Raw genomic sequence first — 23,907 nt, forward strand, 5'->3', positions numbered from 1 at the left:
TCATATTTTTCAAAACCTTAACGATGAGCGCATGACCAAGCATTTTTATTATCCTAAACATGACAGAGAAGAACATAAAAATACCTGCAAATTGCTATCTTGTTCAAAGGTCTTCTTTAACTCATCACGGACCTGCCAATGTTTCAACTGCTAACAGCTTTCCTCAGGTAAAGATTACAATGTGAGCTTGCTTGTATAAATAGATGAGCTGTGATATGACATTATACGTCATTTGTGAATTCTTTTGTGCAGTTTGTCATACCCTAAAAAAGTATGGATGTGTATATGCTTTTCTGCTAATTGCCTTGAACTTGAGCAGACCATCAAAAAATGCTAATATGAGCTTTTGGAAGAAACTGACAAGCAACCTATTTTGTTGCTTAGATTTTGGGTTAGGTTAGGTTAGGTTAGGTTAGGTTAGGTTACTTTTATTGGTCTCCACCAGGGAGAAATTTGTCAGGGAAATAAGTTGCAGCACATAAATGACATACAATAAAAACAACATGCAATACAAACGTACAGGTAAAAAGACAGTGGTGGAACAAACACAGACTGACATTGGACGATCCTACGCATGTACCGCCATAGATATACATCCACATCCTCCCCCAACCGTCCATCAAAGCATTCACACATGCATTTGCATCACCTCACATCACCCTCACCACTTCACCATGGCAAACCTACCAAAAACATCCATTCCATCATCTTGCATGGTTGTGAAGTGGGCATTAAAGGTAATTTAAACTGAACCAGTAAGTATCTAACAATGAGCCACAGCATTATGAGTTAGTTAAGTTGGTTTATAAAACATAAAGCATGTTTTAAAGTTCTTTTGAATATGATGCACCTTGACTGATGGACTAACCCCAACCCTAATTTGGTTTATATAGAACTTGGATGAGAGAATGAATGAATGGTTCGAGTGCAACAATGCTGCCAACAACATGGATATCTACTGTACAACCAAAGGTAAGAATAAAATTAACAAGCTCTGCATTCTGTAACATAACATTTAGCTGTGAATGCATTTATGGGCCCATAAGGATGTCCTGTATGTTCCGGGTGACCTCCTAATGCTTCTCACATGTTCCCGTACAGTGATGTTCCATTCCATAGGAAGATGAGTGTGACTGACTGAGGAACATATACACAATCAGCCTGGAATTTTCTCTATGTCTTTTCCTCCTTCTCTGAGAAACCGAGGAATATTAATATTTAGAATGATTGTTGCCTCGCCTCGGAGGCGCTTTCAGAGATGTGCAGCACGTCAGCACCCGTCAATTTAGTGTGTTGTTAGCCTGCATCTTGGGTGCTAATGTTCCCCCACAGTTTATTGCTTGGCGAAATGGCTCCATTAGTGTCGAAACCCACAGTAATGGCATGCAGATGGGCCGTCATGCGCTAAGAGTTGTGGGAGGAAATGCTGACTGACAGGAAGGTAGTCAAAAAGTCTACCTGTTTATATACTATGATTGTTTTTTTGTGTACATATGAAGAAAATTGACCATATTTGCCAGCATCTGTGTGTGTCCGAGAGAGTGTTTCAAAGTTTGTCAGTGTGTTATAGTTGTGTGAGTGTGTTAATATATGTGTACATGTATGAGGGAGAGAATAGAAGTTTGTGTGTGTTTGTGTGTGTGCAGTCTTGTCCCCGGGGATGGCAGGCGGTTTAGAGACGTGTTTATTTCTATTCAGCTGTTACACTCTGTTGCTCCTTGGGGGTCTAAGAGAAGCGATGCAGCAGTGAGGGTGGGAGGGTTATTATGACAGTGGGAAACGGCCGCTATGCCACACTACAAATTGCTCTGTTGGCTAAAAGAAACTTAAAGTTGGTTAGCAGTGGCCCGCAGGAACTCTGAACTTTCAAACTCAGTATTATTCCAACTACCATGGTGTGTAATACATCCAGCCCCTCTGCAACAGCATGTTGATGAAAAAGAGACAGAAACAAGGCAATAACTTGTTTTTGGTTAATGATGCAACCCTTCCTCTGGGACTAAAGGACAAATATCATCATTGTTTAACATTTTGTAGCTTTATGTAAAGAAAACGACTTAATACACTGAAAAGAAAAAAAAATATTCCAATATGCAATACCAGTCAATATTTATTACCTGAGTGAAAAATCGGGTCCAAACTTATGAATGGTACTATATGTCCCATGATGTTGTTGTTGTTGTTTTGTTTTGTTTTTAGAAATGTTTTTATTTATTTATTTCATTGACACATCAAAATATGAAATAACTCCATAACTCCAAAAAAGTCCATCATGACTTGGTTCACCCACAAGTAAACAGAACATACTATGGGATTATACATTATAGATAATTGTTGGGTTGCAGCAGTAGTTAAACTGTTCCTCCAGGATTCATGTCAAGTGGAACAAAGATGAGGTATAATGGTATAATGTTTACCATGTTCACCCTACATCCTTAAATGTGCTAATTAGAACCAAAAACAAGTATAGTTGAGGCAAATGTGAATGTCATTAGTTTTGCAGGTATTTGGTCATAAAGTATTGGACAAATCAAAATTCGGACCTGATAATTGCATAGATGAAAAGTCAGAGGAACACCAAAATTATTCAAATTGACCATGATGGGGGCATGAACATCACATTTCACAACAATCGGTCCAATAGTTGCCGAAACATCTCACTAAAAAAGCTAATCTACTTCATGGATGTTGGAATATTTTCTATGGATAACTTTTACCATTGGGGCTAGAAGAAAATTCAGGGGGATCACAGTAGGACTCATCCTCTAGGCACCATGAATATCTGTGGAATTTCATGACAAACCAATGGTTGTTGAGACATTTCAGTCTGGAACAAAGTTGTGGATTGACCAGCAAACTGACAGTGCCATCTTTGCAGCTACGCCGCTAGCATAGTTAAAAATAGAATGCCATGTTATGAACTTTATGTATTCATTTAATTTTAAGTAAGCCATTAAAAAAGCCTTAAGAATGGTTAGCAAACATCTCACAAGTGAAAAAGGTTTTGAGCCAATAGGCAGTAGCTTGATTTGAACCATTTGATGATATAATCAGGGCCTAATGGAGAAACTATCATGCTAAAGCACATACGGTAGCGCCACAAGAAATAAATGAGCGAAAACTACTTTCTAAAAGTTCCTTTAGTTATGTTAATAAAATACTTTTATGTGTGAAAATGACATCTTTAACAGGCCTCCAATAGCTCTTCAGTAGGTGGTCTTCTTGGCAACTGAGCTAAGTTTAACTGTGGCGCCATGATCACAAGAATCACAGGAGAGCATGTCAAGTTTGTACATCAGATCATCACGCAAAACTGTTTATTACAACACAATATTCATTTTATAAAGCCAAAATATTTCTGGTTTATGATGTCCTCCACACTTTGATTTGTGGTGTTCAATACAAAAAGAAATAAGTATAGCTCTCATTATGCAGCAATTATAAATAACAATAATAAAAACATCCAGCAGTTTACACTAATGCAATGTAAAAACACCCTTCTTCTGGCGACTTCATCACTCATATTTTGCTAGTACATAGTGAAACATACACAAACACACACACACACTGCTTTGTAACTAGGTGGGCGCAGGTGCTCCTTGTTGTCCTGATGAACCACCCCTGTCTCTCTCCGCCTCTCAGCACTACATTCACATCCTGTGTGCTGGTAAATAACAGCACTCGCCCATTTTTAGGCAACAGGTGGCTAGTTGTTAGGGAGGTGGTGTTCTACGTCCAAATAAATTGTTGTAAAAATCTTCCATCTTCACTTTTGAGAGAGTGGGAGTCCAGTCGGTGGCGGTGTGAAGAACAGTATTGTGGGTAAATGTCACCGAGAGCCTTCTGTTCCATATCTGACTAAGTGAAAAAAAAATCCTAGCATATCCACCACTTTGTCTGTTCGAACAAAAGACAGAGAAAGCAAGATGATTGAAGACCAAGAGAGGGATGCAGCAGCAGTATATGACTGGAGAATGCCCATGTCCTTTTTAGTACTCATACATGTAACCACTGTGCAACTATTACAAACATTTTCTAAAGGTTTTTTGAATCATTATTATTATTATTTTGGGCTTTTTTGCCTTTATTCAGATAGTAACTGGTAGAGATGCAGACAGGAAACAGGGAGAGAGAGAGAGAGAGAGGGGGATGACCTGCAGCATAGGTCCCTGGCTGGATTCAAATCAGGGACGCTGGGATTACGTGGCATGCGCTTTAACCACTCGACCACCAGGGCTCTCCACAGTGTCTGTTTTGTGTGCGCTGGGGACTGACTGTTTCAGACAAGCAGTATGGCTCCCTTCCTGTTTTTGCGTTTATGCCATTAGCCTCACATACGTCACAGCTAAACTGCTCTTAGTATCCGAACCCTGTCAGATTGAAATGAAAGGATTGTGAAGATTGGCTGTATTTAGTGGAATAACAAGTAACACTTGGCCTCTTCCTAAATCTTTCTTACTTTTTAAGTCAGATTTGACAAACACTCTGAACTGCACAAACTTGTCATAAATTGCTCATTTTAACTCAATGCATGCCGTATGTACAGTGCATGAAGAGATACATATTTTTTTACATAAGTCTGCTGTTCTGCTTCATTTGTGGGCAACTTTCTCCCAAGAGAGAATTCAACACTGTGTAGCTTAAGTGCAGCAGAAATGTGTAGCAGAAAGAAGCTGTAAACACACAGTGAAGTATTATCTCCTTTGATATTTGTATTATGAACGTGTTAGCAGTTAGCAGTTGCACATTTACACATCTAAAAGACATAACACACCATTAGCATTCATTTGTGTTGCTGGCCACATGTTGAATGTACATCCAGTACTCACTGATTAAGCTCTATTTTGGTCTCAGCCAGTGTCTAGATGAAAATATCCGGCTACTAAGTAGCCAAATCTGTGACCTCAGCACTCACTATTTTTCTCCATGATTTATATCTAAATGATTTCCAGGTCATGTTATATCTTTACGTGTTAATCAGCATAAAATCAGCATAAAAATGCAACAAAATGTACCAGTGTCAGTAGCTGTATTATTCAGTGATGTGTCATCACAGAGCGGTACCATGACAGAAATAAAGAAGGAAAGGTTTGACATAATGTTAGATGGCAAAAAACATCTTGCTAAAGCAAAGCTGTCCATGACTTAGATGGGTGGTGGTTGAGGGGATGTGAAAGTCAGGGAAGAATGACACTTCCCATTACATGAAATGTTAGGTTGCAACAGAGAATGAGGACACTGTGAAAGCTAGAGAATTTTCTACTGAACTGTACAAGGTTATGACAAAAAACCCAACACAACCTAATTATTAAGTCAAACATGTAGCACATCACCCTGTTGGAGAGAGACAGAGGGCTATGACTTGTATGATGTATAAACCAACAATTAACTTCATTTTTGTGGGATCACAAATCAATTGTTCTCCTAAACGGAACTCAGATCCTCCCAGTTTAAAGGATGCTCTCTCCACTGCTTCAACTGTGTCATTTTAGTTAAAATCTCAAATTTTGTCTGGAATTCAAATGAGAAGCTTTTGGTTCAAGCAGGAATACAATTATCATTTTAATTTTCTCATCACACTTGGTCTCCACCTCCCAATTACTATCGAACTCACTAAGTTATGTGCATGTACTTTTCTGTCAACCATGATTAACCTAGCCGAAGGGTATTTAAACTTTTTTACATGTCATAACTCTTTCATTGTCCCTCATTCAAGGCTTCTCCATCCTGATGTGATCGTTTGGTATGATAGTTGAGTGAATAAAATGTGTGTGGGTGCGTTTTTGAACTGGATTTGACAAAGATCACTTGCCTGAATCTACTATTTTATATAAAAAGGTAATAAATGATGGAAAACATACTTATTTATGTAAAAATATGACGGGTTATCTACAGCCTTAATGCAACAGTTGGAGTACATCTGTGACCAGTCAGACTGAGACCAAACCATCGCTTTAAATAAAGTGAATCATGCACATTTTTGACCTCACTGAATGCTGGAATCATCAAAACATGCTCCAGCTTGGCGAGCCAGCAAGGAGCGCTGATCCCCGCCAGCTCTCCCAGTCTGTCTCACTGGCTGCAGGCCCAGAGGGCAGGGTACAGGGATGGATGGGCCTGTCGCTAGGTCTCTGCTGCCCAGATGGCTCGCTCTGTTAGTGGGCTCACCGCCAGGAGGGGTGGCACCCTGACGTCAGGCCATGATTGGATACGCCAACTTTCATTTACTTCCCCCCCAACACCTGTGGACTGCGTGGAGAAATGACGGGGTGGTGGTACTGGAGCCTGGCCGAGTGTGTGTATGTGTGTTCATGTACTAGTATCCTTTTGAGAGCCAATCTCAGTTTAACATATACATTGGGGGATATTTATTGCATATTGAGGGTAATTTTGGCTGTTTTCAACCCTATTTAGTAAGTAAGTACATTTATAACTGGGTTTGGACTAGTGCAAGGGTTACGTTTCATTTACATTAGTTTTAGAATAAGGACATGTTTTATTTTGTTTTGTTTTGAAATCAGAGTAACTACAAAAAAAAACACTCCTGTGTACTGTGGACGTTTAAAGGACCAGTGTGTAGGATTTAGTGACATCAGGTGGTGATGTTGCAGACTGCAACAAACTGAACACCCCCCAACTGCTCCCTTATAAGCATGTCTTATAAGCAATCTTCAGTGGCTGTGAAAAACACTAAAGGCCCCCTCCAGAGTCAGTGTACACATGTACCATTTGTACACATGTTCATTCATTGTTGTGCGGAGATTAATTTGCAAGATTAAAAATTAGTTTAAATTAGGTAATCCATCATCAGTGGCTGGTTTTATTTTTTCAAAGATGCCTGCAGTTGAGCATGCTGAGTCTGCTACACCACCCAACAAAAATGTGACTTGGACAACAATGAAAGCAGATGAGTTGCTAACTGAAGGATTACCTAACTAAAGATTTAACCAGATTATTGATTGTCACCCTGTACTGCATGTAACTGAATGGAAACCAGTTGTTTCCCAGAAAGTGGGTAGTTTTTACATGTGTCAGACACTATAAGTGTTCAGTAGTGATGTAAACTAAACAATTATAAATGGACAAAAACACATCAGACAAAAGGCTACAGTATATAAACATAGTTTACTGCACACGATTTGATCCTATGACTGGATACACAGCTGAATTAATTGGCTCAATTCGGGATTATTGGTTGGGTCTAATTTGTGACAAGAAGTCACTTATTTGGAGCAGAGCAGCTGTGACCAAACAGTCATCTCAAGCAAACCCTTCTACTTAAGCTGATAATCATATCACCAAATTATCAGGAATTATGTCGCAGCCACACGAATCCATTTAGAAAGCAATTCTCTGTTTGGCTGTAATTTTTGATAAAGCTCTTAGTGGTGTCATTGTTTACAACACAAATCTCCCATTTACCGCAAGTCCGTCTAGACTGCAGCACAAACTCATTTGAGTGAACCAAATAAAAGGGGATTTAAGTCCTCAGGCATTATACTGAAGAAAATTTGTGTTGTGAAATTACTTTCTCTATTCCAACAATAGGAACAGCGGTCCTAACTCATGGACCATGTAATTTAACTGCCTCAGCTGTCAATGCTTTGAGTTTGAGGTCTTGGCTGCAATTGTTGAATTGAACAGTTCTTCAAAGTGCTCTTTGCTTGTTGGACTAGGTGCGGCACCTCCAGTACACAAGCTGAGGCGAGCTTCCTCAGTTACGCGCTCGCTCACACCACCAAGAGAATGGAGCCAAGAATATCTGACGACCAAAGTGTTCCTGCCACCATGTAATGATTACTTCTTAGATTTCATCAGGAACCAAAACACTAAAATAAGCTCCTTCCTATGTCTCTTGTGGTTTTGCCTGGCTCGCTTCAGAAATGTTCACATCCCCCTCATGCTACATAGGCTTCTCATGTGCGTTCAAAAGCAGGCGTCCCTTGACCTGAGTCCCCCACATCCACTTGAAGTGTGCACTTGTGTGAGGAAAACCATGTTGTGGATTTTGCACTCTTGGCAGCTCATGAATGTAGTGTGGAGAGTCTCATGCGTCTTCTATATCTTTTTTTTTCTATATTTTTTTTTTGTTCTAAGTGTGTTTCCACGTACGTATGTGAGTCTATATTTGTATGTGTTTGAGCCGCAGAGGACATTGGGACATGGCTTGGGAATCAATAAACAGGAACTAGCTTTCATCTGTCACAGTAGAATATATCTGGCAGATGGGATCAGAGAGCAAAGGGCACATCGCTGACCTCTAGTCTGTCCAGAGAGCTGCCATCTTGTGAGGTCATTTTTTGGCAATATCAACTATTTGCTGGCAATTTAAAAAAAAAGAAGAGCCTTCATGTTCTTTCACAGAAATGTCTGAGACGGCAATTTTTACACATCATCACAATTTGGAGCAGTAAAGTAAAGGGGCTAAATTTCAATTTCAGAGCAGAATAGCACCAGGTGTATATGCGCACTGTTGTCTGCGGCTTTGTGAATGAATTACTGTCCTGTAAGCAGTCAATCCCACATTCACTCTGCTGTTGTTGTGTCCAATAAAAGCCATTTGTTCGACTGAAGAGTCCTTATGCAAGCAATCCCCACCTGCTCACTCCCCGCAGGCTGCTCTGGCTAAGAGTCAGCTAATCTCTAATTTAACAGAGAGAGAGTGGAAAAAATATGAATACAATATGTGGTGTATGTTAGTGTGAGAATTAGATTTAGTTGAAGATGAAGACATATTATATTTCTCACCAGCCACAGTGATCTGGTGTATTTTACGTCATTTGTTGTTGCTGTTTGTTCTTTGAGGATGATGATGCATCTGTTTTCCCCAGATTTGTGACAGTTGTTAGGACAAACGTTTGAAACTGAACTTGAAGATGATGGAAACATGTCAGATTTGTCATCATGTGTCACCATTTAGCCAACAGAATTGAGGAGGCGTTCCATGTTTCTGCTTTCTGAAGAGGCTACACACCAAATGTCACTTCAAACTGAGACAAAACTGTGACAAAAAGGAGACAAAAAGCTACACTCTTGTTGAAATTCCTGTCTGTTCAGTGAGAGATCAAACTACACCACAATAAGAATAATGCCGGGTTCAGACTACACAATATCAACCTGATAATAGCCCGATCCAACAGGCTGTTGGTAATGAAAATTAGCATTGGGCGCAACAACAGATCACTTTATGCTGTGTAGTGTATCATAGTGGACGATAAATGATGCTTTATCTGGGATGCCTCACAATGTCCCACCAAAAAGACTTTTTACCAATAACCTTCTCTTGCCCAGTGGGACAACTCACACAACGTGTTCTGTGATGATGACCAATAGGTACACAATAACTGTAACTCTCAGCCACGTCAGGGCAAGAATTTATGACTATAAGTGTCTAATAACTATAATTGTCTAATATTGAGTAGTCTATACCTGGAATTAGAAACTTCAGCCATGTAAGCTGCTCTGTAGCTAGTTAAATGCTAACATCAGCAGCTAAAATGCTCACAATGACAAAGCTAACATGCTAATGGTTAGCAGGTTAGGATTATCATGTTCACCATCTAAAGTTAGATTGTTACCATGCTAATATTTGCTAATTAACACTAAACACATAGATCAGCTTATGGAAATGTAATTAGTATTGTAGATACTTGGTCGTGAACTAAAGTAATAGACGATGGATCGCTAAAGTTGCTACAATGAATCCTGAAACATACATGTCTTTATTGAATTTGATAATAAAATTGGTCATACATGACATTAAAGACCAAAACAAATAAGCTGCTGGTAGTGCTACAAGCAAAATTAGTGCACTAAATTGAAAAAGGATGGACTGACTAACTGACCGTTAGCATGGCTAAAACACTGATTGATATTAATCCTGTTGTCCTTTGGTATGAAGCATGACGGTGCATCAGGCTGAAGAGCAGTGATGCAGTCTTTTTCTGTGCATAAGTTCAGAAAGTTTTCATAAAATAAGAAACATGCATGAAAAGTGGTTTGCAACTTTTTAAGTACTCAGAATGGGTAATAATAAAAACTACAACAATACACTCTGCAATCATTAGATAAAATCAACATTTATTATAAAAATACAACCAATCATCCAATCATGTCACAGTCATGGTTCTCAGTATAGTCATTCATTAGAATTCAACACAGGAACAAGTCAAAGCGTGTGATGTTCCCCCAATTCATAAGAGCAAACGTGCTCTAAAAGAAATTCACACACATACAAAAAAAAAAAAAAAAAGATAAAGAACAATGTGATTGAGCTCGGCTACCATGAGGATATAAAAATAGATAAGGACATAAGGTTCCTTCTCAGACAGGAAATGAAGGAGATGGACTGAGTCATCTTTCACACATCACACTCATTATCCATTCCTTTCAGACGCCCCCTCCTCCTCTCTCCATCACATGCTGACTTTTTGGAAAAGAGACAGAATCCGTCAGTGTGAAATGAGGTCAGAGAATGTGTCGCTGATGGAAATTCACCTACAGTACCCACCAGACCACGGACGGACGCACACACATGCAGAGTACTTACGCTCTCTCTCTCTCTCCAACACTTGCAGTCACCCTCTGAGAGACACACACACACACACACACACACAGATGTGTTGCTAAAGGGTTGCCATGACAACTCTTACATTCCCAGTAAGTCAGGGTGAGAGTGAGAGTCTGTGTGTATGTGTGTGTGTGGAAAGTGTAATCGAGTAGAGTCATTTAGGGCTCATGGATAAAGTAATTTTGTTGCAGAAATGTCCATTTGAAAGACAATTTCAGGACTGGGAGCTTCCAAATAAGCCCGTGGCTACTAGGCTGCAACACTGTGGTTGCTTCAGCTACTGTATAACTAACCAGTCACAAAATACTGTGTCCCCATATTAATCCCTGACAGATCACATCTCTATCACTACATGTTATGACCCTGACACTAGTCTTTTATTTGGGAGTTTAACAACATAATCACATTTATTTTACTAATATTAGCACGCTGCAAAGATCCCTGACATGAGCAGATATGTGTGATGTGAAAGTGCTGCAACATACACTTTCATTTGCAACGATAATCCGATGATGAAATATTTTCAACACAAAACATCACAGTGAGGGGGAAAAAACCGTAGTGAGTTTGAGAGTTTGATCAACGCTTTTCATAAACAAGTAACTAGAAATAAACCAAAAGGAAATGCAACACTCACCCCACAGTAATTTAACAGTCATGGAGTAATGCAGAGTAATGGATTTCCTCTGATTTTTAAGTGAGTGAACCTCTGTTAGAATATAAACACATTCAAGTGCGGCGATTGCTTCGACACAAATAAGCTGTGGTGTGTAAACCAACAAAGGAAAAATACACGGAAATTATAATTCTTAAGATTTTAATGACGTCAAACCTCATTTTTAAACATTATTTATGGTAGTTTCTTTCTGCAATAGCTATTCAGTGAATTTATATTCAGTAATTATCTCTGTATATGGTAGTTTTCTTGTGCTGGCTTTAAATTGCCTTCACATGCACAGGGCAATCACATGAAACAATGAAGCATGTAATCCATTGTAATCAATTTTCAATTCAATTTCAATTCTCAAAGATATCAGCCTCACTCCCAGTCGTATTAGAGCTCCTCTTTAAGATTTTTTTTGATAGTGGACGGCCACACTGAGCTGAAATCATAAGGATTATAACTAAATTTGAGTCAAAAAACAAGATTGCTATTTCTGTTACTATTAATATGGATTGAAAATGACCTCTCGAGTCAATTAATGCTGGTTTTATTAGGGGCCACAAACAGTCTCAAGCTGATCTGAGGTCAGGGGTCATATGACCGGGTCAAGCAAAGTAACACATTAAACATAAAAAAAAAAAAAAATTACACTCACTCTCTCTCTCTCTCTCTCTCACACACACACACACACACACACACACACGGGGCGATGTGATTAGCTTGCATAGGATGGCCAACAAGGCATTCATTTGCAGCAACAGCAAAAATTGTTATAGCATATTAGAAACAGCTACGGCAACAATAAACAAGAAATACTGACACAAAGTGCAAGAAAGTGAGGCATTACTGATTCCAAACATGCCCTGTAGCTGCACTGTTTTCTGGTAAAGGACTTCTTTCTCTTCCTCTTCTGTGATAGATTTCATCTTGCATATGTCTTGTTACTACAGTCATCTGCTGAAAGTGTGTGTGTGGGGGGGGAAGCTACACTACACACCAAACACAACATACCCTGAAATCCAAACGAGATTTTATAGTTGTCGGGGTGAAAAAAAAAGAAAAAAGATCAGACAAGTTTTGATACATTTAGAACTTAGGCTGACAACATCTGACTACAGCATAGTGTTTTTATCTGAAACTTTAACACAACATAGACAGAGTGGGTGTCAGAGAGGATGTAATGCTACTTCAGATATAGGAAAACTGTGTGTAAAGGTAATGCTTCTCCACAAAAGAACCGCTAGTTTTTATAACACATTCAATGATCTCTGTGTGGCCCTTTTATGGCTGGAACAGAGATAATAACATCCATACTGCCTTGCTCCCAGGAAAAACATTCAGTGGAGAGAGACACTTACGTGTGTCAAATTTAGATCTTTAAAATAGTTTTTCTTTTCCTTCCGCTGGTGGACATACATTGTTGATGAACAAATCCATTTCCAAAAATCCTGGCATATGCCTCTATGACGAGGGGTTCAAAACCATAAAAATCTAAACAATTCACAAAAATAAAAGCCCGACTACTCCATCTGCCCTCAGGCCTGCAGGAGCTTCCTGAGCTCTTCGTCCACGCCTCTCGCCCTCAGCAGCTCCAGGCTGTAGTAGCGATGGATGACGTCATCCGCAGTCACCACCACCACCCTGACGCCGTGGGTGTCCTCGCCCAGCTGGCAGCCGATGGCTGAGCTCACTACCATGTCCAGGCCGCCGTGGCAACCGCCGGCGTTCCGGTGATAATGGCCGGAGAAGACCGCTTTCACCCCTGTGGCGGAGAGAGGGGGGTGGGGGAAACAGGGAAAGGTATGAGGAGCCTGCAGCAATGAAGTAACTACAGAAATCCAAGCATTAGTAACAAAAGCTTGAATTTGTTTAGTTTTTTTGTTGCCCTGGTTTAGTTTGTCTCTGCTTACATCACAGATCTAAATCAGGATATTACTATAAATAAGCAACACGCTCTTTGTAATGCCATGTAATTTACACCACGTCTGACCTGTCTGTCCTTTATCTATCCCAGTGTGTTTTAAAGCAGAACTAGCTGCTCATTTTCTTGGTTTCAGAATTTTAGTTGTAAGTCTAACTTCACTTTGCATTAGCATAATATCATCATTAGTCACATCTGTTCGGCATTTACATATATTCAAGATCAATGCACTGTTATAGTGAAAAGTAGAAGAAATTTGTATCTACCAGACTGAACACAAATTCTTATGGGTATAAAAGGAAAGGTAGAGACTTAAAAAAAGAGGATCCAAGAAACTGGAAAAGAGAGAAATAAAAGGGATGAAAAGAAGAGAATTGAAAATATTGAAAGGAGAGAGAGAAAGACGGAAGAAAGACAGAGAGGCAAAGTAAGAAAGAGAATAGTAGGGTAGCAAAGAAAGTGAAAGAACCTAAAAAAGGCAAAGAATGGCGATGAAGCAAGGAAGGAGGGAAGAAATAAAGAAAGGTAAGAGATGAAAAGAGAAAAACTGAAAAACTACAAGAGGAGAGAAGGAAGGGAGGAGAACAGACAGAAAAGAAAAGAAAGAAGGGTGAGGAGGATAAAGAGAGTGCCAAGCAAATAGAAAGGAAAGATGAGGAGAAGAGAGATAATAGAGAGAGGGAGAGAGGGAGAGAGAGAGAGAGAGAGAGAGAGAGAGAGAGAGAGAGAGAGAGAGAGAGAGAGAGAGAGAGAGAGAGAGAGAGAGAGAGAGAGGGAGAGAGAGAGAGAGAGAGAGAGAGAAAACCTTTCACTTGTAGAATATTTTAAGAACTAAGGGGAGCTTTCATTAGTCAGCCACAATTTTCAATTTATTTTCAATTACAAACAACATCATTAATAGAGCGGGGAGGTTCTGGCTCGGCCCTGCGGCGGCGATGCTACAGTGGGATGACTGTACATTTCAGATGGAACGCCAAACAAGCCTCACGTTGAATGAGGGGGTGCAAATTGAGCTGTTTTGCTGCGAGAAGGTAGTATTTGTCTGAGAGTGTAAATATATGTTGCCCTATTTTTAGAGTGCTTTAAGATAAAGTAGATAAAAGTCCACCTATAGCATCCATACGCTTGCATGTTCAAATGTGCATGTGTGCGTATAGGTAAGGGAATTTTAAAATGAGTTTACTGCAGGCTTTTGGTGGAGAAAATGAGCTGCTCTATTTTTCTAACAGCAAGTGTTTCCATGGAGGGAAGTCTGGCTGCTTGCTGCTTCATCTCCAGAGAGACGCCCAGCCCAAAAAGAAAAAAAGAAGAAGATGAAAACTGGCAACAAAAGAGGATAAATTGCAGTCTGTGCATGAGAAAGACTTCGGTCTGTCCCAGAAATCTACACAACAAGGACAAGTGAGATCCCCTCCCGAAAAACTCTTATGTATCCATTGCTGATACTACTTCCATGTCAGCGCCATGAAATTGCCTTGAATCAAGTCCGCCACTCTGCATAATCAAACAGCACCAGAATACAAATGTGACCTAAATTTTTATTAATATTTCCAGCTATGCGAGGACAGCGGTTGCACATGTTGGACCATTAAATAATTAATCCGCCGCAGATGGAAATTGATGATTTAGGCCTGTATACCAGAGCTAAATTCATTTACAATCAGAACCCGGGGCAGCGCTGGGTGAAGCCCACCCTCTTGTGAATTGTGGGTGGGCCTGCAGGTATATCATCAAGGACCATAGATTTTTATGAATGTTTGTGTTTGTGTGCCTGGAATAATAGCCTTTCATATAACCTTGCCCCTAGCTCTAGGTGAGTGTATGAACAGGGCAGGTTCAACACTGTCTGGATACAAATATGTGTACATGTGTGTTTGTGTACATGTGTGTCCTTGCTGTTGTTTGTTGATGGGGGCCGAAAGGCCACAAATGCCCTTTACGCCTCCAGGCCAAAGCATGTACTCATTATATTTTATGTATGTGTGTGTGAGTGTGAGAGTGAGTGTGAGTGTGTGTGTGGTGCAGTTCTTCCATGCTGACAGACACCTTGGTGATTCTTGTATATCCTACGAGGAATTACGGGGATTTCTCAGATCCTGCAAATGAAAACAAAGCGAGGCGGAACCAGAAGTGTGAACCAGGGAAAATGTTTGATGGGATCACCTGATGACTCAGCTAACGATGCTGATTGCTGAAATGTTGGATTTGTTACACTAACCACACGAGGGCTGTGACTTCTTACTCACCTCAGAGAGATGAGGTTGTGGTGGGAGGAAGATACAAAGACGGCAATAGTAAAGAAGCGATAGACAAAAATTAATCCGGGAATAATAATGACGAATGAACCAGTAGGGGGAAATAATCTTTTTGAAGCTGTTTTGAACCTCCTCTGAAGCTCTAAAAGATGCCATGATTAATCATGCCGCCAAATAAAGTGTGTGGGAGTGTGTAAGAGTGCATATGTGTACTTGTGTCAGTGCGTCTGAGTTCTGCCGCCACGTCTCTGATGATCCACATCCCACACACAACCCCGCTTCACACCACCATGCAGCAGCAGTGAACGTCCCCCATATGTATATGACATATTTGTGATGCATCCATGTAGCTGAGTTGTGCTGTATGTTTGTTGGCTGCAGTAGTAAAGATAGTAGGAGGCCCTGTTAAACACAGGAAGTGGAAAGGAAATAATTTGACCTTTTTTAAATGTAGTTTTTCTAGTATTTTGCAATTTGATATTGTGGGAAATGTACTTATTAACTGTATTCCTAAGAGTTAAATGAGAAGATCAATCCACTCATATATCTTTCTATTAAATATGAAGCTACAGCAATCAGTCTAGCTTAGCTTAGCTTAGCATAAAGACATGAAACAGTGGGGAAAAAAACAGTCTTGCGTTATCAAAAAGCAAAAACTACTTAGCAGCACATAGAAAGTATACAAATGTGCAAGGATTTTTCTTAGTCACATGCTGGTAACCAGATTTTTTTTTTTTAAACCTGTTACCACTGTTTCAAGTCTTTATTCTATGCTAAGCTAACCAGCTGCTGACTGTAGCTTCATACAAACATCAGTGTTATCAATTTTCTCATTCAACTCTCAGAAAAACAGTGAATCATCATATTTTCCCAAATACTGAACTTTTACTTTTGGTTGGTTGACATCTCATACCTTTACACAAAAAAAAGTGAAAAAATCCACATAAGACTAAAGTATACTCATTATTAGTATGGGTATAACATTTGGTGTGAGGTAATCTGTAATTGGTAAATCTGTATTTAAGGGGTACCTATTAAGCTTTTCCTTATTCATATACAGTATATATATATGCATTGCCATGTTGGATATTCATATAATAATTGTATATATATGTGAAAAACATTCCAAACGATAGAGTAAACGTGCAGAAATAATGCCTGTGAGCAAAAAACATATGAAGGCTTGATTTCCAATTTTTTTCTTCTTTCAGCCCAAGCCAACGTCAGCTTGTGACGGATTTCTACATACAGACATCTGCTGCACACTCAGTGTACAGCTTCACTGCTCCGCTCTGCTAACATTATGGCATTTTTCCATTGTTTATGGAGTAGTCACACCGAGCCATGACGTGAGTCAAGCTGGTACGCTGTGTGTGTGTGTGTGTGTGTGTGTGTGTGTGTGTGTGTGTGTGTGTGTGTGTGTGTGTGTGTGTGTGTGTGTTTTACATTACACAGCAAATATCATCATCACTGTGGCTGTTTCTGCTTGTACTATTCCTCCTTGCATTATTTCTAACTGCTCCATTGAACAAAGAGCTCCAAATATCTCCATATCATGTTGTGTCAACTGGTTTTTAGTGCTGCTAACAAAACTCTGCTAATTCTGTGAGGAACACGTTTCACAATAAAAGTCTCTCGTTATTGAGTCATTTAAAAAACTTTTAATATAAAGCAGCAAAGCAAGAAATGTTGGGTTTTCATCAGCGTTAACCTAACACGACTCTGATATGATTGCCCTAGGCTAAGACTGAACTAAGTTAGAGTCAGAGGCTGAACTCAAGGACTGAATAAAGGGTCAGTATAAGATAAATGAGGACATTTTTTGAAATGTGAATAATGCAAGGCTACTCTAGTGGAGTCCCAAAATAAAATAATAAGGATAGAAATGAGCATAATAGGACCCTTTTAATTTGTATGCACCCACAGATCTGCATTTTACTGCTAGATAATATGTGTCTGAATATGTCTAAGCCAATCAGAGTGATCCTTTTTGCAATACAGGTTATCTAAATGCTATCACAGATCACAGATTAAATTCTGCTCTACAAGAGATTCACCTCCTACTTTTCTCTGCGGGGGCACAGCTGTCCTGGGAGAGTTGCGCTTGGCTAACCGGTCTAATGTCTATCAGGCAGAATAGGATCTCTGTAAGGTTGTCACAACACCCTACAGGCTTTCTTTCAAGGTTTTAAGTATAGCTGAGAATTGAAGTGGACTGAACCAATCCACAATTTGTATGTCGTGAAAATAAAGAAGCTCGCTCTGCTGGCTCGTTCTATTGGGTCTTATGGAGCAAAACCGATTTCATAGAAACAATTTAGTAAAGACCCAGCAATAACGACCTGACCTGAATTCATTTAAGCACATCCCTTTCAGAGCAGCGTCATTACGCAGGCTTTGGATGTCCGACCCCTCCACCTGGCCCCATGTCTACTAAAAAACACATTGTGACAGAGAGAGGAGGGTCTGTCTGAGAAAGAAAAGCATTTTCAATCTCAAAAAGATTATCTTTTATTCATGCAGACAAACAACTGAAAAAAATAGAATAAAATAAAGGTGTGAATGCTGTCCCCTTTGCAATGCCAGCAGAAGATGAAGCTGACCTCTGAAATTGTCTGCCAGAAAATGAAGGAGGAACGCATTCTTCCAAAGAGGAGGGCATAGGCTGAGATTGTCTGCATGGAACTGAAAAATACACAAAATAAAGAAAAACAATTTCAAAAAGCCTACTATCGTTTCAAAGCAATAAAGAAGAGCAAAAGTACATTCTGTGGTCTATTCTATTGATTGGCAGTGACCCCTTCTAGGCCAACACAGTGATGAGAGTTAAACCCACACTGGCTACCCTTTTCCTGACTCTGAAGCAGCTGACTGAAGGCTGACTGCTGGCCAGACACTATTCAGGTTTTGTGAACAGATTTGTCTGGTAAGGCGTTTAGGTTTATATGTACTCCTAGAAAGGTCTATGGACTTGCCATGGTCTTGTTCTGCTGTGACCACTGAGATGAAGTGGAACATTGGATTTAGAGTTGGGCCTGTTTGTCAATTAGTTGACATTGTGATTGTGATTATAATATTTTTTGTCTTTTTTATGATAAAAACTCAAATATTAGTTAGTTTCAGTTAAAGAGACAAAATGGCTAATCAATGAAAATAATTGTTAATTAACAGCCATAACAGAACTACCTCATAGATAACCACAAATACTGGATGGCTGGTGTGATACACATATATAGCAACATCAGCAAGGAAATTCAGTGCATGCTAAAAGACTCACAATGACAATGCCAAAATGCAAGTATAATGTTTACCAAGTTTACCATTTTAGTTTAGCGTGTTAGCACGAAGCAGAAGGTACAGCTAGGGCTGATGGGAATGGATCAAAAACCCAATATTGGACAAATCAATCTGTTGATTGTAAAAGATGAAAAGTCAAGGGGTTACAACAGTTACCATGAATGTCTGAACCATGCCTATACAGTCAATAGCTGTTGAGTCATTCCACTCAAAACCACAAACATGAACATCATGGGGTCACTAGAGGAAGATTCAGAGGATCACCAAAGTCATTAGTGTCCGTCGTCTTAGAGCCATGAATGTTTGAAGAACATTTCTCAACATGTACATATACTTTGACCAGCTGGTGACATTAGAGGAAACGTCAGGGGATTATCAAAGTCATTAGTACTCATTGTGATACATATATTTCATCCAATACTTGTTGAGATATCTTCCGGACTTGCCAACCACTAGACTGAAACTGGGTCCGTGGGGCTAAGCCACTTGCATTGCTAATGAAGCTTAAAGATTGAAACTCCTACTTCAAGATGGAAAAACATAAGCTCCACTCAAGCATGATGCGGCTTGGAAATGCTGCTTTATTTATACTTGGTAGCTGGCCAACAAGTAGCTCCACTGAAGACATTAGGGTTTTATCCAAGCTGAACTGACTAGCTCATTCTTTTTTAATGATTAGGTGAATAAAGAACCGAGAATCCGCAGGTAGTATTTGTCATGAATCATTAACAGAAGCTGATTTCATGATGTTCCCACCTTCAACCAGAAGGGGCCAGTCATGAGTGTGAATAGCTGCTATAGTTCTCTGCTGGAGTGAAAACCTGAGAGCTTGCAGAGTGACATGCACTGCTGTAGGCTACCGCTGCCCCCCCATGATAATGATAGCTGGCACCCCCTCTGGGAAAATGGCCTTGATTTGACAATGACGAAACATGACACAAAACTCGTATCACTTGGCTTCGCTCCAATCAAAGTAGCGTATATCACTTTCTGTACATTGTTATCCAAAGTGCCTCGCAGTACAGTGGGTGTGGGTGGCCTGGCGGGACTTAAACCCTTAACTGTGGTAATGTCAGTGCCATGGCAGCGCTCATTGAGGAACATCAAGAATATAATCCTCCTCCTAACATGGACAAGACTGTAATAAACCTGTTCATCCACACAGATAATGGAACATATAACCATGCTAACTGTAAGTTTCTTGCTTTACCCACAGAGCTATACACAGACAGGAGGCACAGTCTATATTCAGAGAGTTAAATGGGAGTATCATGTTCAGCAAAGCATTGTTTAGTCCAATTTCCCCCCATTTTTGTCTCTTTGCCATGCTTTGCTGCATTCCTCCCTCTCCCAAACGCTTTTCTTGCTGAGTGGGTACATGCACTCTCTGTGCTGATAATTCCACGTCTTGTCTCGGTCTCTGCGGAAATCCCATTCACCTGTCAGCCTTGAAACAGTGCTAGTTCTTTTGTGCTTTTCTTTGTGATAAAGACTCCCATCTGGAGACTGGCCTTTGCTTTGACAGGCAGCGGGAAGGAGGGAGGGAGGGAGGGAAGGAGAGAGGGAGAGAGGGAGGGAGGGTGCTAGAGTGCTCAGAAAATACCCGGAGTAAGCAGTCAGAGAAATGAAAACATATTGAATGCAAACGGAGGAAAATTACCCGGAGTCAAATTGAATTCTGGTCAGGGTGGCAGGGAATGCACAGAAAGGAGACGAAAACACCTTCCAATATGTGTCTGTATTTTGTTTATAATGATTTTTTTATAGGCTCCCATCATCTCAGCCATGTTGTCCTTAATTGCTGGATCAGTTTGAATATTCTGAAACACCTTTGACTATTTATATGCTAATAGTGGCTGCCGACATAGACTATCAAATAAAGGAATAAAGGAAGTAATGAAACATCCGTCCACATCTAATCATGTTTGATGTCCGGGCCCCTTCCTTCAATGTTCTCTCTCCATCATCTCCCTTTCATCTCTTGGTCACCCATTTGCAAGCTACAAGATTGGATTGGCTAATTGTAAGATTTCCTATCTGGCTACTAACCCACTCCCTAAGTGTGATTTCTTCTAGGAGAAGCCATTTTCCTTCAGACCTTTTCCTCCTTCTCTCTCTTTGACTCCAACTCTTAACGCAGTTCTGTACAAAGCTGTCATCTGCACATCTGTGAGAATGGGGCCGCGTAGGAGTAAACACAAGCGCCTGTATTGAAGGGCGGCTGTCATTAAAGTGCAGGTCTGGGAAATAATTCATCATGAAATGGTGACTGTTCACAATTTGCATGACAGAGGGATACAAAATGATGTAGTGTGGTGAGGCATCTCGCAGCCCCGGCTCTACATAAATCACTCTCACCCATCAGTCAGCGAGCGGCATCTCCTTCCTGTGTCCTCCAGTTACGCACAATCACACAAAAAGGGAGCTGGGAAATGAAAGTGTCATCTATCGCTCTAAAAGCATGCGTGCCTTTTGGCCATTTGGTACTCAACATGGTACCTAATCATCCTGAATTCACCAAGCTGTCCGTATGTTTCCCTAAGCACAACGTGCCGTCAAACAGAATAAGGGGAAACAAGATAGATTAAGGGCTTAGATATTCCTTATGACACTGTAAGGGAATGGGGTGAAGTATATCACCATTTTGCACATGGCTTGACACAGACGGACACCAAAACAACACTTTATTTTTTTGCAAAGCCTTATTTTAAGAAATTACATTTTTTTTATTTAACAGAAAAAGCAGCTAGAAAAAAAAGAACTTTAACTGACTGAAACGGTTTAAAAAGGAAACAATTTTGATTAACTATGTGATGGAAGAATACGTTAAGATTTGGTATCTGACCAATCGTCCTGTCACTTTTTAGTTCGAAATTCAAACTTTCTTTAATTGAGCCTAACCCTAACCCTCTTTCGAACATGGTAATACAATAAATATTTGACAACCTTCAGCATGCTGCCTTACTCTTTGACGAATAACGTGAGGACACACCTGCTAGTCTGCCATCCGAGTGAGGTGCTGGATGTACCACAGACTAGTAGAGCAATGTCAACTGTACAACTGCCCACTTTTCACCACATTCAACCTCAGGATCCTTGCCAGAAGCTTGCTTAGATGCTATCAGCGTTAAGATAGCAAGATTTATATACAATAGTCTGAGTCTGTGGCCCATTAATATTGTTTTGGGCAGAGAGGTTTCAGAATCTAATGATGGAACTGAATCCTCAATATAAAATAAAGTCTCACAGCTTCACAATATGTGGATTTAAATGAATTTGAACAAACTGTGTGTCATCTCGGATTTATTCTTATTTCATTTCAGGAAAAAGTGACAGCCTCACTGACCAGACATTTAATAGTTTTTTTTCTATTCTGCACTATGGACTCACTTCAGGCATCACCAAAAAATTCTTGAGGTTTGCAGAGGCATGAGGAGCAACAGTAGATGACCACATGGCACATCTCTGGCATATTACATTGTGACGTAAACAGGGAAGCTCCATCAGTTATCTTGCCATCCTCACAACAAACGATAAGATGACTGTGGCAGTGATAACCTTTCGGAGTTGTAAAATCCTGTTTTATAGAATTATAGACCACTGTGCAGTGTGTCGGTGTCTGATAAGCCTCCAAACTCACAGAGATAGAACTCAAATCAACCTTCCTGGATCACATGTTATCATCTTTGCTGTATGTGAAACAACATTCCCCCACCAACACAGCCCTTTTTCAGTCGGATCGCTCAGTAGTGCTTACAGAAGAAAAAGAAATGGAGAAAGAGACAATAAGAGATATAGCAAAAAAAAGCTAAAGCATTATTCAACTTCATCATTAAAACAATGGGGTTAAAGGCTTAGCCTTGGCCTTTTATCAAATCCCCAGTGGGTGATAAATGAGCCTTCGCTTTTGAACAGAGCAGGACCCTCGCTGATAAAGACAACCAGCGGCAAAGAGTGAGAGACAGAGAAGGAAAGACTAAGTGTAAGAGGGTCTATGCAGAGCAGCACATAGCTTATCTTTGCCTCTAATTAGTTACTGTATGTACAACTCCACAGCCGCGAGCAATGTTGGGAATTCCAATGAATTTCTCAGTCTTGTTTTTGTTTTGTTTTTTTGCTGTAACCAAGTACGGTTTGGATGCTGACAAAAGAAGCGTGGAATTGTGTTTGTGAGTGTGTGTGTGTGTGTGTTTATTCGTCCTTGTTTGTCAGTATGCTGAAGGTATCCTGAATGTAGGATATAAACCTCTGAGGAGGAGGAGGAGGAGGAGAAGGGGGGTGAAAGAAATCTAATTACAGTACTCCATCTATGAGGAGAGGAGAGACTGAGAGCACTGCTGGGATTTCTGCTACTCTACTTGCCTCTCGGAAAAGGAGACACCGGTCCCCGGCCATGGGAATTCAATCTTCTCTTACGAGATTCTAGATGTGCGTAAAAATCTGTTCAACATTGCCGAAGCCACCTTTAAACGAGTGAGCAACCGACGAATCTCGCACATCTTCCTCTCCCTGCTTGCAGTTACTAAATGCCGGCTTAGTTGCACTGAAAAACTGGCATAGGTAGGGGCGATAAAGCCTGAGAGAGCATTATTTACTATGATTATGTGTATGACAGTGATGAGGCAGCACAGAAGCACTCATAGTAAGAATGGAAAACGTCCTCCAGGGTGTTCATGGCTTTGTGTGATTGTTACCAACAAACTGACTGTACTGTACTGACAAACTCTTTTATACTAAGAAGTAAATATCACAAAAAAATAAAATGTTAGCAGGTAAAGCAACCAGTACACACAGAATCCTTTGCGGGTTCAAAATATGTCACGTTCTTGGTTCAAACTCAAGAGATATTAAACACAGAGAGTGAGGCGAGATTTAATATCAACCAAATCACTGTCAAATCAGAAACCAGTGTAATTGCTCGTGCAATTAAAAAAAAAAGGGGAAATGCACGAGAGGGGGGTCATCACACAGAGACAGTGTATCATTAATATGAGCAGGATTGCAGTCAACAGTTCCCAGGGTGGAACCGCTCGCTCTGATGAACCAGAGGAAGACTAATTGGTGTCGCACCTTCATGTGTACGGCTGGGCTGCTGAGATAACATATAGATACTTACAGTAGAACACGTCATGCGTAGAAAAATGCACCATCGCATGGCAATTTATATGGTAAATGCATACATGAAGTGCACGGAAACTGG

General features: G+C 40.2%; 1 protein-coding gene across 1 annotated transcript in view; it reads right to left on the bottom strand.

Moving 5' to 3' along the window:
* Positions 1–11,946: 11,946 nt before the first annotated feature.
* The window catches only part of cpped1 (calcineurin-like phosphoesterase domain containing 1), a 34,855-nt gene continuing 22,894 nt past the window's right edge, over positions 11,947–23,907 (bottom strand). The window contains exon 6 of the mRNA XM_053341417.1: positions 11,947–12,996. Coding sequence (XP_053197392.1) covers positions 12,770–12,996 — 227 coding nt within the window. The 3' untranslated portion in view covers positions 11,947–12,769. The remainder of the gene's footprint in view (positions 12,997–23,907) is intronic.

The sequence above is a fragment of the Scomber japonicus genome, chromosome 20, assembly GCF_027409825.1.
Source record: "Scomber japonicus isolate fScoJap1 chromosome 20, fScoJap1.pri, whole genome shotgun sequence".
Classification (NCBI taxonomy): domain Eukaryota; kingdom Metazoa; phylum Chordata; class Actinopteri; order Scombriformes; family Scombridae; genus Scomber; species Scomber japonicus.